Here is a 16,471-nt window from a genome sequence, read left to right on the forward strand (position 1 = left end):
AGCATATATTAAATTTGATGAGGTGAGAACATAACGAAACAAACAAAATTTGTGATTTGCAATTTTTCAGTCGAAAAATTGAAAACAAATGTGTAAACGTTTGTGAATATGTGTTTGCAATATGTTAGCGTGGATAAGACAAGTCAAACCATTTTTTTCCAGATAATAGGAACAACTTAGGAAAAAGTAAGCAGCATTACTGGGGAAGAGAATCCGCGGGGAAGCATACATGAAAGATTGATTTATTTAAACTGGTGAACACTTTATAACGATTTTCATATTTCTATGAAGTGATCCTTTTGGAAGTTTTAATTTAAAAATTGTTTTGAAATCTATATTTTTGAATTTTTTGCATATTTCCAGTATTGCATTTAATACGATTACGTAGTGTGACAAGCATATTCAAGCTCAAGCTCATATCCCTCTCACTAGCAACGATTTTATAATTGTACTCCATAGAAAACTAATAACACAAAAATAAAATCTTCAATTTTATAAAACACTGGGATATTCGGTAAGTGCGTGAGTAGTTGCAGAGCAAATAATATGGAAATTAAAATACAATATGGCATATAACGGAAAAAGCAAATAATACAAAAAGAAAAATCGCACATAAAAAATGATGAATTATTGTAAAGTTATCTGTAAATAAAGTTAACAAAAAACGTATTTTTTAACTAAAAAAACACAAAACATGCAAATTGCACACAAATGTAGAAATAAATTATATTTCAATCAAAAAATTAGGCACACAAAACAGAACGTTGCATGCAAAAATTACTCGATCATGCAAAACACACTACAGCGCATGCGCTGGTACCTGTTGGACCCAGAATAACGGGCTGATGAACTCTTAAAAAGAGAATAGCCCCCTCTCGAAGTTGGGTATCTAAAGTAAAGATAGCGTCCTATTAGTGCTGCATTGCGCGAGAAAAATTAAAGGCATTACTCAGATTTTAAAAGCAATGGACGCAAAGCATTGTCAGCAGTTAAAATAATATTAATTTGGTAAATAGAAAGAAATTAAAAGATTTAGCACTCATTGAAGAATATCAAATTTTTCTTTCAAGAAAATGCGAATTCATAAATTCTAATTTTGCATTATCGCCTTTCAGAAACAGAGTAACAGCAATCTAAGTTATTAGGAAGTATAGTTTGTTTTAAGCAAAATTCGTATCGCAAGCCGCAGCATAGATCAACTTAAAATCAGAAATCAGTATTTGGCAGAATTTTTTATTCTAATAAAACGAAAATACAATTGCAGAATTCTATGGTCAGAATATTTCAACACGCATAAATAAGATGTCTTCCAAGTTATGAAGATCGGTGAACAAGATCGGTATGAACTCATGATGCAATGAAACATTGTTGCAACTATTTTTCATCCAAAATTTTCCCGCAAGAAATCTGGGCAAAGTTATGAATCAACAATAACTGATGTAAGACAAACAATGCAGCAACCCATAAGATTCAACTTTTTACTTGCAGAGCAATGTCACAATAATTGTAAAATCAGCTGCTACGCAGGTAAATGAAATGTTCCCATTTAAAATAAAATTTTTCCTTCTCTTCGAATATTATTTTTCGTAAACCCTATCTCTCTCATTACACGTTTTCTATTTTCAATACTGAAAACCGATAAGCTGCTGAACATTGGTTTGACAAGATTTATGGTTGAAACAAAATATCTTCAGACGCGGAGAATGAAAATGCAGTAAATTTAAAAATATTCATTTTTATCATTTTGGTATATAGGTAGCGAAAAGCATAATAAATTCATTACCAAGAAACATGCTACATGAGTTCAAGCACATCCATGCTTTTCGAAAGTAAGATTATTTATATATCCTCTTGTCGATCTAGATTGGTAACTGAATGATATAGATGTACTTTGTTCTGTGCCTATATATTACATCACAATGCTCTACTGCAGTGGTTCTCAAACGATGGGGTGCGCCCCTCAAGGAGGGCGTAGACAATTTTTTAATGGGGAGTGAAGCTCATAAAAAATAAAAATATTTGTTAGATTTTAAATCTCACCCGCCCTTTTTTGGATATTTACATTTCTTTATTTACAAACACGTATTTTCAACGTATTTTTCAAATAAAACATACCTTCGCCTTGTTATTTGTAGCTTATTGTTAGCTAGTTACTTTTGCGGTGAGGCGCGAGACTTGACAATTTCTAAAGAGGGGGCGCTGCTTGAAAAGTTTGAGAACCACTGCTCTATCGGAAAGGTACCATCATGTCTAGAGCCAAAGTGAAAGCAATCTGACATAAAGATACTGAGTTGCGCATTTTTTATGCAAACATTTATCGCATTCGATGTTTTGATAAAGCTTACATTTTCCAAATGTTAACCTCGATTCCAGACTTATCTAATGTCAACTTTGTTTACAAAAACAAACAATAAATTTTGATTTTGACAATCAATACCCATATTCTGATGCAATCATGCATGACGAAAACATAAATCATCGTACTAGCTAAGTAAACTATGGTTCACGCTCACTTAAACTTCTTTGACATTTTGAATAGCACATATCCCAGTGTAGAGTTCATGTGTCAGAGGGAAAAAGTTTAAATGCATTGACAATAAAGCACTGGTTCTCAATCAATGGACCATGGCCCACTTCTGGGCCACATAAACATTCTCAAGTGAGCCAAGAACTTATGTGGAACCTCGAACTGCTAGAGTTATTGATAAATGAATTGAACTTTGATGCTGTTTTGTTACTGAGTGGGAATTCTGATTTGAAATATTAAAGCTGAGGTATCAATCTGTACAATTTTTTTTTTGTTCTTCCTATAGTTTTTCCCTTGCATATGAAAGTTAATGGGTCGGAGAATCTTTGGTGCTCCTGAAGTATATGCACCAAGATGTCGTATAACCTGAACCCTAACCTGGTACACAACCTGAGTTCAGGTTGTGCGCCATTTTGGTGCACATACTTCGGGAAGTCCGAATCTTTTGTGCGGCAAAAGTGGGCCACGAAAGAAAAAAGGTTAATATTCACTGCACTAAAGCATAATTGGCAACAAAGATAGGGCGTGGTAAACCTACAGATGAATATGAATAACATCCTGTTGTTTGCTCTTCTGGGATAATAAGGAAAGTCAGGTTGGGTCGCTACTGACATAATTATATCTCTCCCAAGCATTTGAAAATGTGCTATTATGCCTGGTGCCCTACATTTTGGATAAACTCCTTACTAATGCGGTTTCATGGTTTATGCCACTAGCAATTTAGGATGTGCGTAGATTTCTAACCCGTGCGCCCCATTGAAATTCATTCATTTAACATCTGTAGTACTAGTTTTAAAGGATATTTGTTTATTTTGTCACTGGTAAAACAACATTCTCTTTATTGTTACCTATTTAGGACATAAAATTTTACCTTTTGTGGACATTTGGGTATGAATTCCGGGAGAAATGAGAAGAAATATTATGTTCGAGAGGATTGCTTGACTGTTCGTTGCCCAGGGTGGTCCGTGCAAGCACGGTTTGGATGCGGCTCTGTCATACACCCAAGCATACGGTATGTTTAACCAATTGAAACTATTCTCATATCCGATCTGGAATGGTAACTGGGCGAAAGGGAAAAGGCCTTCTTATCGTCTTTCTCTCTATTTAATGATAAATATAAAAAATCTAATCCTGTAAATTTCTATTGTTCTGAATGTGGTATGTCACAATATAAATCTGGGGAGTTTTGCCTATAATGAAAGCTGTTTCATTCATGTCGGGATTTAAGAAGTTGGGGGATTACATTAGGAAATGTGCTGTCTCATCAATGTCATTAAAATAATATTTATCACAAATTAAGCCACGCCTCATTGAGTCTGAGTCACCTGACTTAGCGGATGAGTGAATATGCAACTTCCTCCGAGCACGTGTTGGTAACTTTGTTTGTTCAAGATTTAATATGTACTAACAGGGCTTAGTTTTAATCTCATTTCACGAGGTATGTAAAATATATATATATACTTTATCGAGTGCGGGCAATGAGGCTATGCGTGATTCACTGAACCAGTAACGTTAACAAAACTTACAAACGTGTTGGTAACTTTGTTTGTTCAAGATTTAATATGTACTAACAGGGCTTAGTTTTAATCTCATTTCACGAGGTATGTAAAATATATATATATACTTTATCGAGTGCGGGCAATGAGGCTATGCGTGATTCACTGAACCAGTAACGTTAACAAAACTTACAAACCACCATTGCTTATGTAGTTATCAATGGGTTTTGGTACCGGTACCGGTAGGCGGCATCTTGTTGACAGATGCAGGAAAGGGACTTAGGACCTCACAGGTGCTAGGGTTCTGACAGTGATATTTCATGGGCTACTGTAGCTAAGCGCAGACATGAGGTTTTATGGGGAATAAGATCTCCAAGTACCCAGAAATGAACTAAGCCAGTTCATGTAACCTGAAACCGTAAAAATACTTTCGAGTGGTAATTTTTATTAGCATTTTATAGGTTATAAGAGCAAATGCATCACACAAATAACTGGCTAACTAATCCCATACCCGACATGGACTGGAAACAGGACGAGAGACCGTGGTTAGCCATATGATTAAAATGTCTTATCGGCTTCCCCGATCCTCGGGATGAATTTTTGAATCCCGTCCTAGAATGCGACTTATATTGGTACAAATTTATTATTCTCTGACCTAACAAAATTCGCTTCTTTATCTCAGATTAATCATATTACATGAAAGTTAGGATGAAAATTATTTTTGCATAGACTGACTAATCATGAAAATTCAAAGATTACCCATAAAAAGCTTAAACTCATAAATCAAGGTCAAATTTACTCCGAAGCCGATTTTTATTGTGGATATCGGACCTAAGAAATCGTTCAAATTTTTTTTCGTCATTACCACTCATATGACTTGATCTGTTAATCTTGGATCTGGTGATGCAATTTTTCATTGACTGGGATTAAACGTCTTGTAAATGCATAAATAAATTTAAAAACTACAGTTACAGACCAGCCTATATTTAATTTGAAATGACATTTTGCCCAGCAGTTTATGGAAGTTTGTCAAGTGTCACACTACTGCCTAGCCCTGGAAATCTGATGAATCTGCGATTATTCCACGGTCCGGTTTCAAAATATGCGAGAGTTTATTACCAGCACGAAAGAATTAATCCCAACTATAAACAAACTCTCCCTTTGCGGAAAAACTACCAATTTTATTATACTTTCCCACCGTTACGTTTCGTTGAAAAATGCTCCTTTTTTGAGCACATACTCGATTATAGATTGCCCAGTACTGGTAGGTTGTTGTTCTTGTTGCGTGCCATGCAGTCATTTTTACGGCTCGTTGCAACCTTGCTTCGTTGTAATACAAAGATTCATTGTTTTATTGTTTGAGGGCTTGGGTGTGTGAAAAGTGACTCCTACATAATATGAAAGGCCCTTTCATTTCTACTGAATACTAATTTAGGTGATTGTTGTGTCAAGCCGCAATAATAAACAACATCGGATTTTTAATCTTCTGATTTTATCATGGGGAAATTCTTTCACAATCAATTTTATAAAAACCGTGTTAATGCTATCGTTAACTTACACTGCATTGCAGGAGTGAAATAGAAGTAAAAAAACTATTAGAAAGATCGCATGCTGTCCACTAGTAACTTGAGTGGCCAAAGTCATTTTCCCTCTCCACACTTTGTTGTCAGAAAGTTTCGTAACGTTATATTTTGGATTATCAATTAGTTTTAATCCAACGCACTCCAATTTAAATGAATATTCTAGCTCATATGGCGGCCATATGATTTTGTAATGCATAAAGTAAACATTAGCGATCACAAAATTTAGTAGTATTTTTTCTTCATGTATATATGCGCGCCGTGAGTTGTTTTTTTTTCGTGATAATTTGGCGCCGCGCGAGCAATAGGTTTGGGAACCGCTGCTCTAGTCTAACTCATATGGCCGCCATTGGTTCAACATCATATTGTTTGTAAAATCGGATTCATTCTCGACAAAATATTTGGACTTCTAAGTATTGTATGTATTCCTGTGGTCACTGGCAGCTCTTCTATCAATACGTTAGTCGCTTCGAGCGAACTTGTATAAAACGGTGCAGAAATTGCAGCCATTTTAACTCATTGGACTTAGGCTGAGCAATTATAGAGCTAGGTCTGAGGTGTAAGGTCTGCTAAGTTGCTAACAAGCGAGAAAGATTCTATATGCGTTATACACATAGCACGCGTCATGTTCAAATACCTCCCACTATGCTCAGGTAATTTGTGATAAACAGTCTGTCATTTTATTTGATTCATCATGCACCAATCTTGATGATCTCTAAGTTAAATTCAAAATTAAAGGAAGAAATGTATCATTTCTTCTGGCACGATATGTGGTTGTAATTTGCATTGGATTTATATTAAATACACATTATCTGCTCGGTCAATTACCCACAGTCGATTCATTTAATAACAAAGTTTTAATATGTCGGAAACTACAAAAGTTGAGGCTTTTTCTCGGCGTGCCTATACTAATGATTCTTTATCTCATCTTAGATAGTGGTTACCCTTAGACAAACTGTCATTTTCGCGCGGTTAAAAGCATCATTAGTGACATGTCATCCTTATTTATAGATCTATATGAGACAAGATAATTTACAAACTTGGTTTCCGATTTTGAATAAAGTACAAACATAAGGTCGCGAGTTCGAATCTGAGCAATGTCAAAAGGTGACCTGTTTTGATATTGAGGTATAGTGTATGTTTCTTTTTAAATCTAATTCTCCCTCGTGTCGAATATAAACGTCTTTATTAATCCGTCATACGCTTACGTGGCTTTGACAGATGTCATAAATTAAATACCAATATGAGTGAGTAATGTTGGGAAACTTAGATCGCAGGCACAGCCATGGACAAATGTAACTAAGAATCCAGGTTGAGAAATTTGGATATTTTTGCAGGTGTTGTATATTAAATTATAGCGAATTATAAAAACGTTCTTGCTTTTATTGTCCGCGGCATCGGCATAAAAACCCCGAATTCGAGTTATTTTATCACATTTTGGGTTTGACCACAATTTTCAATTTAAAAAACGACATTTTTATTATTATTCATAATATTATTCTTTGACAAAAAATAACATGAATTATGTGCAATTGAAGTCAAAAGTATTGGCAAATCAAAACTTTTATCAAGAATCGACGATTTATTCAACAATTTGCACGGAAAATGTTAATAATGGTATTTAATAATTTAATAAAACTATAGCCTGCGGCAAAGTTAGCAAGTTGAAGTGTCATAATTGAATATGTCGATGCCAGAATTTTTAAGTTCAATTCTCGAATTTAATCCGAATATCTGCAAAGATATGACTATGGAACATAAAGGACAATCTGTCACATGATTTTCGAATTCGGGTAGCATTGACTTATTTCACAATTTAAAGGTAGAATGGCGATTTTCATTCGTAAAGGTGTAAAAATTTGAATAATATATTTTTTGTGGACAGAAAAGGCGTACCCGAAGAGGAGCTACTAAGTGGGCCATAAAAATGAATTCTCATTTGTGGAAACGATATAGCGTACAATATATATATATACCTGTACATGACAATGTCATTGAGCCTAATCACACAGTAAATATATGATGATTCTGCAAAGCCGCATGTTAAATTCTAAGACAAATATTTCCCGTCAATGTTTTATATTGCCTTGCACACTTACCCGCGAAAAGATAGTGAATTGCAGCTATCGAGTTCGTTGCAATGGTTGCCGAATTGAACAGATGGAGATTCGGCAATGCGTGTTATTTTAGATTTGCAATCGACTTTATTCTTGTAAAATATCTAGGGTTTACAGTACACGAATCCACTGACTTAGTGCACACCTCTTAGTACATATATATATATATATTCTATTTTTTGTTATTTCGTGAGATGTTGTACAGTTCCACCCCGAACAAGAACTTTAGAAGTAGTCAAATATTTATCGGTCAGATTTGCCTACTCAATCTGTTAAACCCAGTCAAGGGATTTCAACCCGTCTTTAACGTTCAGCTACTTGACTTGATTTTGAAAATGTGAGTTGGTAAATTACGGCCCGGGGGGGTGAATCCGGCCCACCGAATTGTTTCATCCGGCCTACTTGTGTCTGCTAAAATTACGACTATAGTTTTCATGGATATAAATATCCGCTGAAAATATCTTCATAATAATCACGATTGTTACAGTGTGCTTCTTATTATTATATAAACATTAGCCTAGCTGTTGTGAATAAGCTGTGTTTTTTTTTCATATTGAGTTTTGGGCCGAACCAAGTTTATTATCTGTAACTGGCCCCCTCAGAAGAAAAGTGATTGCCCACTACTGCAGTCTACTTGCATTTGTAATACTGCTGTGCAAACACAATTTTGTTTGCATTTGTACATTTAAATATTAATTCTGCAACTCTGAGAAAGCTTGTTGTATATGGTTGCAACTATTCTTGGAAATTGTATACATGGTCTACTTTCATAAACCACCAATATAAACACGTGTTTCCACATCTTAAACGTAAACGGTGTTGCCAGATATTAAAATATTTACTAAAGCACAACTCGCACACACAGCACGAGTAATGGAAATTTGCATAATTTTATGTCAATTTTCAATAGTTACATTGAGACCAAGTCTGGCAACATTTCAGTAGTAGTTTTCCTTTCTATGCGTTCAAGCTAGACTGCATGGCTGGGGAATGCTTCATGCTCGATAGGAAAATAATACATGGTTTTTCCCTTAATCTTCTAAGATTTCTAATCCTATTTAAGGGGAAATTTTAAACTTTAAATTTGCGTTCAGTAGCGAAATATGATTTAAATTGAAGGAGAATGCTTAGCGGCATGTTTTATGGGAAAATTATTATTAAGAGGTCAGAGTGGGTGCAGAGCCTTTGAAAATCGGAATTTACAGTAAACTGGGTTAAGTATTTTATCTTTTGACATATCCGTGCATTGACTCGCGAGAAGTATAGTGAAAGTCTCAATTTCCTCAATGAATTATGCCATAGGCACGTATATATAATCTTTGAAACTAGCGCGTGGCTCGGAGGGGCAAAAAGCATTTATCCATGCTCAACTAAATAAAATGTTTCCATTATTTTTTTGAGATTGATGAAGTACCAACTTACTCAAAACTAGCCACGGCCAGAGAAATATCTTCCATATATACAGCGTTGTAGTTTCTATTAAATCTTCCCTACAAGGGCTTTGGGTTTCACGAGCGTTATGGGTAAAAGTTAGAAGCAAACTGCCTGCCCCAGTGGACCTATCTTTGATTTTTGAGCTATGTGGGTGTAGAATATGGAACAAAGCCCCAAACTCTCTTCAGCCATCTAAAAATTTGATTTTTTCATATGAGCGAATATGGTGAGAGGTTGACCTCGATGACGGTCGTATTGCTCCTCCCTGTCCAAACAAAAGTGATTTTTTTGTTTTTACTTTTTTACTGCGTTGATGACCGTATTTTTTGGTTGACAAAATAATATATATTTCTCTTTTAGAAGGGCCGACAAGTTAAGTCACAATTTGTGGTCAATTTTAGAATCTGTTGGTACAGATGCTTCACAACTAAATTTAGGTGACATTTCTGTAATTGTAAGTCAGAATATACAAGAGGAAGGAAATGTTACGTTCTCCCGTCGATTTTATTTCCAAACAAGTTGTAACTATTTTATTTCAGAGGAAGTTCAAACACCTGCCTTATTACGGGTGCACTTTGGCCATATCTGGCCCCATTCATAGATCGTTATTGACATCTGTTGGCCATATGAGATATGATTAGGTTTTATCATCCAATTTCCTCACCGGTATTTCTTTTGTCATTAAGGCTATTGTTACTTATTAGTTCAGGAAGTGGTTTTGTTCCCATAGTAAAGTTCATTCATAAAATTCAAGTCCTTCAATTTACCTTTATCGAGGCAATTATGTTTATCTCAAAGGTGGCCACGGAACAAAAATGTCTTTAACTTAGACTCAGTGTAAGCGGATTTACAATTTCACGAGTAAAAATAATTATTTGCTTTCATTCTGTGTTCTCTACATTATAGTAGGTAATTGCTCAACAAAATACTAAGAGTTTTATGAGTTCGGTGGTAAATTTTATTTTCTACTGCTCGGAATGTTTCAAAGCAATATTAGTTCCGTTCTTGCTTAAGTGACCGCCAAATGCATAAGCGAACAACATAATGTAAACACAATACAAATGCGTACGTGCACGTATGTTTGTTTGCTTTGCAATATTTACATCATGGGGCTGTATTTATTCACGATATCAGAGAAGCATATATATTTTTCGCAAAATGCGTCATATATTCGATATAGACTTGCAAAAAATGGTAGTAATTTGACGTTTGCTCCCATGGTTTGGTTTCGACGTTTGCTCTCTAATTAGCAATAACTACTGCAAGCACCAAGGCTGGTCTGGTATCGCACACCATAAGAGAAGGATGATTTATTTTGATTCATTATTGCATTTTTGTAACTGTTAAATCTATCATCTGGGTGTCTTACCAGGTTAGATACGGTTCAGCAACAAAATAATAAACTTCTGAAGATTTCGAAACGCAACTTTAACACTCTAACTGCATTAATAGACCACCAAGGTGTAAACCATTCCAACTTTCCCAAAAGCAAATATACCTTGACACTTTAATTGCTAAGTTATTGACTTTAAAGATTAAATTACTTTGCTGCGATTTGTTTTTTCATGGCCATAGGTAACTTGCATAAGACTAATACCTAAGCAATAGTTCTTTCAAATAAATTAACTCTTGGTTCAAACAAAAAGCACTTACCAGAAGGTAATTTGTCAAGAAAGTAACACAATCAAATGTGTTTCACAAATTTACACAATAACGAGGTAATTTGATAAAACTTAAACATATAAATGGGTTTCGATTTCATTGGATTATCAATGGTTTATTTGTTTCAAATAACAAAAGTTATTCTTGTATCGGATTTCAGAAAGTGGGCAGACAGGGTGGAGACAAATAAGTTTACAATACACTGAAACACAGCTATACATTCTACTAAGTTATTTCTGAGGACTCGTTGTTTAAAATACACTGTTTCTAAAAGAATAACTTCACTTTGTCGTAGACTCGACAACTAGAATATTTACTAGAATGTTTTTACATACAGGAGACAACTTAGAATAAAACTCATGTTCAAAATTATTTAAAAAGGGATATCTTTGTTTAAAATGTGTTTGGTTGGATGATTTATTTATTTTATTCAACTGACGCGATATAATGCATTAGCTTTGTGAAAATTGATGTGAAAAACAATATTTATACTTATAAATTCTATGACACAGCCATAAGTAATATTAATTCAACCAAAAAATACCTGTTTGCCAAGACGGAGTGTTATTAACGTCACTTCTTGCATGACGTAATTAAACAAAACATCAACAGTTCAGGTGGCCAAACGATGACAACCAATCAACGACAATGGCTTGTCAAAACTTATCATAATCGACTTTGTACAAACCACAGTAAAAGGGAGCTTTAAACTGTTCCGTCATTGAGTAAAAAACTGGTCACGTGATATCTAACTGGGTGGTACATTTGAACGTTGCATCGTTTAACAATTGTTTAAGATTAGATCAGTATATTTGTAGTCTGTCATTATGCGGCAATTACAGGCCGCCAATATGAACCTTCAACTCGGAGATTGTATTTAACAATATTTTATTGGTCTACGATCATTTAAAATAAAAATAAATAAAATTAAGTAATATGATTTATGACTGTAAACTAGAAAATATTAGATATGAGAAAGTACTTTGAATCAACCCTAGAAAAATAAATACAACAAAGTTTTCACCTCATAAAAATATCGCATGGATACCTTGTTAATGAGAAAAAAGAGGGTCGAAATGTTAAAAGAAAACTATCAGAAATTTTGTCCTTTTTTCGTTGCTTTTCATTTTTTTTGCTATTCATATTATAATTTGCTAAAATCAGCTTGGTATAACTTTATTTGATATCAGGGTATATTTCTCCCCAGTGAAATGGGTTACAAATTTCAAATGTTTGAAATTTTGTTTCGACTGCAGTCTATAATCTGTGTATTGTAAACTTGGATGAAAGGAGATCTAGTGAGATTCATCAATTAAATCTGACACTTGGCGGCGTATTTTGTCTCACTGCCATGGCAACTCATTGGATTTAAGATTTTATTCCAAACTTGATGTATAATGTCGAATAATATTTTTGCTACATTTTTAAAATTTTACTGTTGTGCAAAAAATTACCGCACTTTTACAAACCATTACGTCATGATAAAAAAGTGAAATTGTTTGTTTTCAAAACAGAAAATCGCCTAGACGGCTTAGGCTTGTCAAAATTTCTTTATAGTTTATCTCCAAATCATGCGAGAGCGTTCAAAATTGAAGTTTCTATACTTTTGGCCCAGGGTGGTTCGATCAGGAAAATGGAAAAGGATTAGTGAATACGCTAACGACCTACAGACGTTTATGATGATAACATGCGTCGGAACCGGAAGATACGTCTCTCATTGCAGCGTGCGGTTTATAAAATATTGCGTAAATCTTAGAATCTTGTTTTTCTGCGGAGGCGGATAATTACGAAAGCTTGAAAACATGCTACATCACTTCATACGGTCGTTTTGATAAGCGTGGATTTGCGCTGATAAAACTGTAAAAATTATATTGAAAATAAAATTCTCCCACTTGGATCACATTGGCTTTTCATTCATAAATGAGTGTTGCTGGTAAATAATAATTTGAAAAAAATTAGCAAAGTTCATAAAGCTTTGTAAGCATCTTTTTATTAGCGACACTCAAATGCCAATTTTTCCGAAACCCTGTAGAATTACACACCAGTTGTCAATTGGCGCGAATTTTCTCATGAACTACTCAATTCTCAATATATCTTAACTAGGTTTGTTGTGTTTCAGTCGGTAATTGTTTTAGTATTTTTACGTTATTTAATATATCTGTAAGGGCCAAAACAATATATATGGTATCGATAAATTCCCTTTGCAATTAAAAAAAAAATGTTGAGACCGTATGAACACCCTATATATCTACAAGAACCGAAATAGCGTAGCATAGTAAATTCATTACACTATCCATCAAAAGTTGTGCATGGCCACTGAACTCAATATAATCAACATAACGTTGATTTTTATAAAAACAAAACTGCTGAAACGCAGATTATGTGCGATTAGCATTCGCTTCTATAAGATCCGGATGTAAAGTAGAATTTAATTTGTGTGAGTAAATTTTTTGTTTATTTTTGTTTTCATCATAACACTATAGACATAATACTCTAAAATTCAAGATGTACACGATTTTCACGGGATTATCTGGCAATTTTTGCAAAACAATTTTCTCGCTATTTTCGGAAAATTCGAAATCTGTTTACGCTATTCACTTCACTATGAGCCATGGATAAAAGCATTTTTATGGATACGCCATCCATGTACAGATTCTGGATATGAACTCGTAAATATTCTTTGAAAAGTTGAAATTTTCAGGCAACATAAATCATTTCAGATAAAATCTACACCTTAAGTGAGCTGTCAAATAGTAGCATCGATTGTTAACATCAAGACAATATCGAGCCATGAATCTTTATTCGCATGTACACGGTTTCTCTATTTCTAACAATAGTGTCTTTGCTAAGTGTTGAAAGTATTTATTGAAATTGTTTTCTTGATTTAAAGCCCAACATAAATTCCCATTTTGTTCAATTATTTGCAGTCGCTATTGAAGTGCGTGTAATGTTTTATACCAACCACCGGATTGCATTTCATTCAATCATCGCCAAAAGCTCATCTCAAATACCCGTTATTCTGATTTTTATCTGGCAATTAGCAGCAGCGACGTTATTTTTCTCTTATATAATTCTCAAATCGAAACCGGATATTTTTATAGCGCTAGGAGCGACTCACTACACCACAATTGAGGGACAAAAGTTTATGTGGTAGAAGCGTTACTTCACATGCAATGGAACACCATATCTGTCAACGGGTTCAACGGTGCACGCAGGACAAGTCACATTAAGGCTACCCTCTAATAAAAATGGCGCAGAAGGTGAACGCAATTTCAAAATTTGTTATAAGTCATTACTGAGTTCAAAGGTATGCAATAATACGCAATCATCATGTTAATTCCCACCGGTGAACAAACTTAATATGCGGGTGGCGCAACCATGTGAAGACTTCTATTCCTTCGGTGACGTCATAGAAGGTATGTACGTCGGAAATTTTTATCTTCCTCAGTCGAATAACGTTTGGCCGACTGTTTAGCAATGCTAGGTTTGACTCAAATAACGAGTTTCATGTGTTTACCATACCTAAATTTATAGGAAATTTGTTCCGACCGAGTCGTTTTACCCAAGGGAAGGCTTTAGTGTAAAAACATCCCGTCGGTCAAGAATAGCGCAAGAAGCGTTGAGTGATGATCTCCTAACACACGGTTATTCTTTGATTTTCTATCTGTTACCAATGTTGTTTTGTCAAATTATGAAATTAGATCTCTAGCAGCTGATTCCCAAGATGCAAATTAATCACCTCACCGTGAGGAAACTTCATAAACAGACCTGACCCGGAGAAACGAAAGTGTATTTCTTTCTACCTGGAAAATTCAAATCATGTTCACATGAGTTTAACAGTTTGTTTTCGCGAGGAGAAGAGAAAAATTGCATTTGAATGCCCAGAAAGTGGCTTATATGATCGGCCAAATAAATAACACATTTTATATATCATGAGTTACAAATAGTTTTATCACTAATAGCAAAATATCTACCGGCTTTTTCGTAAACACCCTTCTAACATGAAAAGCTGGAGAGCATACTGAGTTTGCAAGCGTAAAGGTTTTGTGTTCAGTAACTCCGCTGTTAAGTAATTATCGCCCCATACCGCGACATTCGCTTGTTCCAGGGTGTGATTGGGTGGCTCAGTATTCCAAAGCAGTTGCCACCTTAGGGCAATACAAAATTTTATCTTTTCATTTTTATTGTGTATACATACGTAATGATTCAAAGAATTGTACGTTATGTCGTAATCCAAATATACATATGTTGTAGAAGTCTAAATATAAAATCTTACCAAAACTTTTATTGCGACCTCAAACATAAGATTTTTCCACAAACATGACAATGTTTATATACAACAGGATATATCAAATAGTCATTTATTCGTTTTTCAGATTTGAGCGAAGTATGGTCCCGCATAAATTGATGTACATTGTGGTGGTCTCGTAAAAACGTCTTATAGACGTATTTCACAGTTTATACGCTGTTCTTATGTTTACATTGTATTTTATCGCCGCAATCACAGTTTGTGACGGGTTTCACCGCGCTATACGTGGGCTGTGAAAAAGCCCACCTCTGAGTCACGAATGTTCCACAGGCCATATTTTTTGAATGGTACTAAAACCAAATAAAAACATCTTTGAGTTTGGTTAATCTTTAACTGTAGCTTCGCGTTAAATGAAACATGGTCTATTTTGGACCAAACATGGCATATTTCACTGTTATCGAAATTTTGTCACCACATTGCGGCGTTTCTTTGATTTATGTGAATTGGGCAAAGGTAAACTCTAATAAAGCAAATATGCTTTAAATCCGGAAACCCCTTTTGTAATACTATTTCAGTAAAACGCTGTATGTTTTGATTTGGCCACTTTGCTTTTGGCAAGATCATCTAATAACTACACTCGCATTATACAAACATTTCTTTCACTACAACGAGTTTAAAGGTAATTTCTGGTCAATCACTGCGCCTCGATCGGACGGAGTTCATGGTTCACTTTAAGAACTTATGTCCTTTTGTATTTTGGTACCATACTAGAATCTGTTGTACGTACGAGACTATATCTGGTTCTTAATAAAAAGTAGAGACATTGCTGGTGTGTTATGTTTATACAGCCAATCTAACATTTTAAAGTGAGCTTCCAAACTCAAGGAATATTTGTAACAAGTCAGGCTTTATTTATTTGATAATTATTACTACAATGTTAGGTAATTGGATCAAGCAAACCTTCTTCAGTTAGTTCAACAAGTTGTTTATCATATAATCGCAGTAACTTTTGACATTTTAGTGATAGCTCATAGATTAATATATATATGTATATTTCAAAAAGACGGAAAAATGCGAAACTTTTCCTAACTCAGAAATCCGGATGAATTTTATGAAATTTATTTGTACGTTAAACGTTATTCAAATTACGCCATCTCATACCACATTGCCACAAAATTACAACAAGACAATCAACAGGATTATACCCATATAAGGGCATAAGTGAGTCCATGACCTTCAAATGTTCAACTTTCACCCCTTGGGGTCAAGGGTCAAACTTTCGCGTTTGACGTATACACAACTATAAGACTCGTATCAATAAACATACTCAACTTCCTGCCTACGCCGGTAACAAGTATTACGACATTCACGTCATTCAAAAATCCGTCAAATTTATATTATAGCTA

The 16,471-nt window shown here is 34.7% G+C and overlaps 1 protein-coding gene across 6 annotated transcripts in view; it reads right to left on the bottom strand.

The window, feature by feature from the left end:
- Positions 1–16,471, bottom strand: part of LOC120334193 (uncharacterized) — a 56,162-nt gene that overhangs the window by 38,161 nt on the left and 1,530 nt on the right. For 5 of the 6 annotated variants that reach the window (XM_039401658.2, XM_078120557.1, XM_039401657.2 and 2 more), the window contains exon 2: positions 821–889. The exons of the other annotated variant lie outside the window; for it this stretch is intronic. In XM_039401658.2, coding sequence (XP_039257592.2) covers positions 821–889 — 69 coding nt within the window. The remainder of the gene's footprint in view (positions 1–820; positions 890–16,471) is intronic. 6 annotated transcript variants of the gene reach the window in all.

Source organism: Styela clava, chromosome 15 (assembly GCF_964204865.1).
Source record: "Styela clava chromosome 15, kaStyClav1.hap1.2, whole genome shotgun sequence".
NCBI lineage: Eukaryota > Metazoa > Chordata > Ascidiacea > Stolidobranchia > Styelidae > Styela > Styela clava.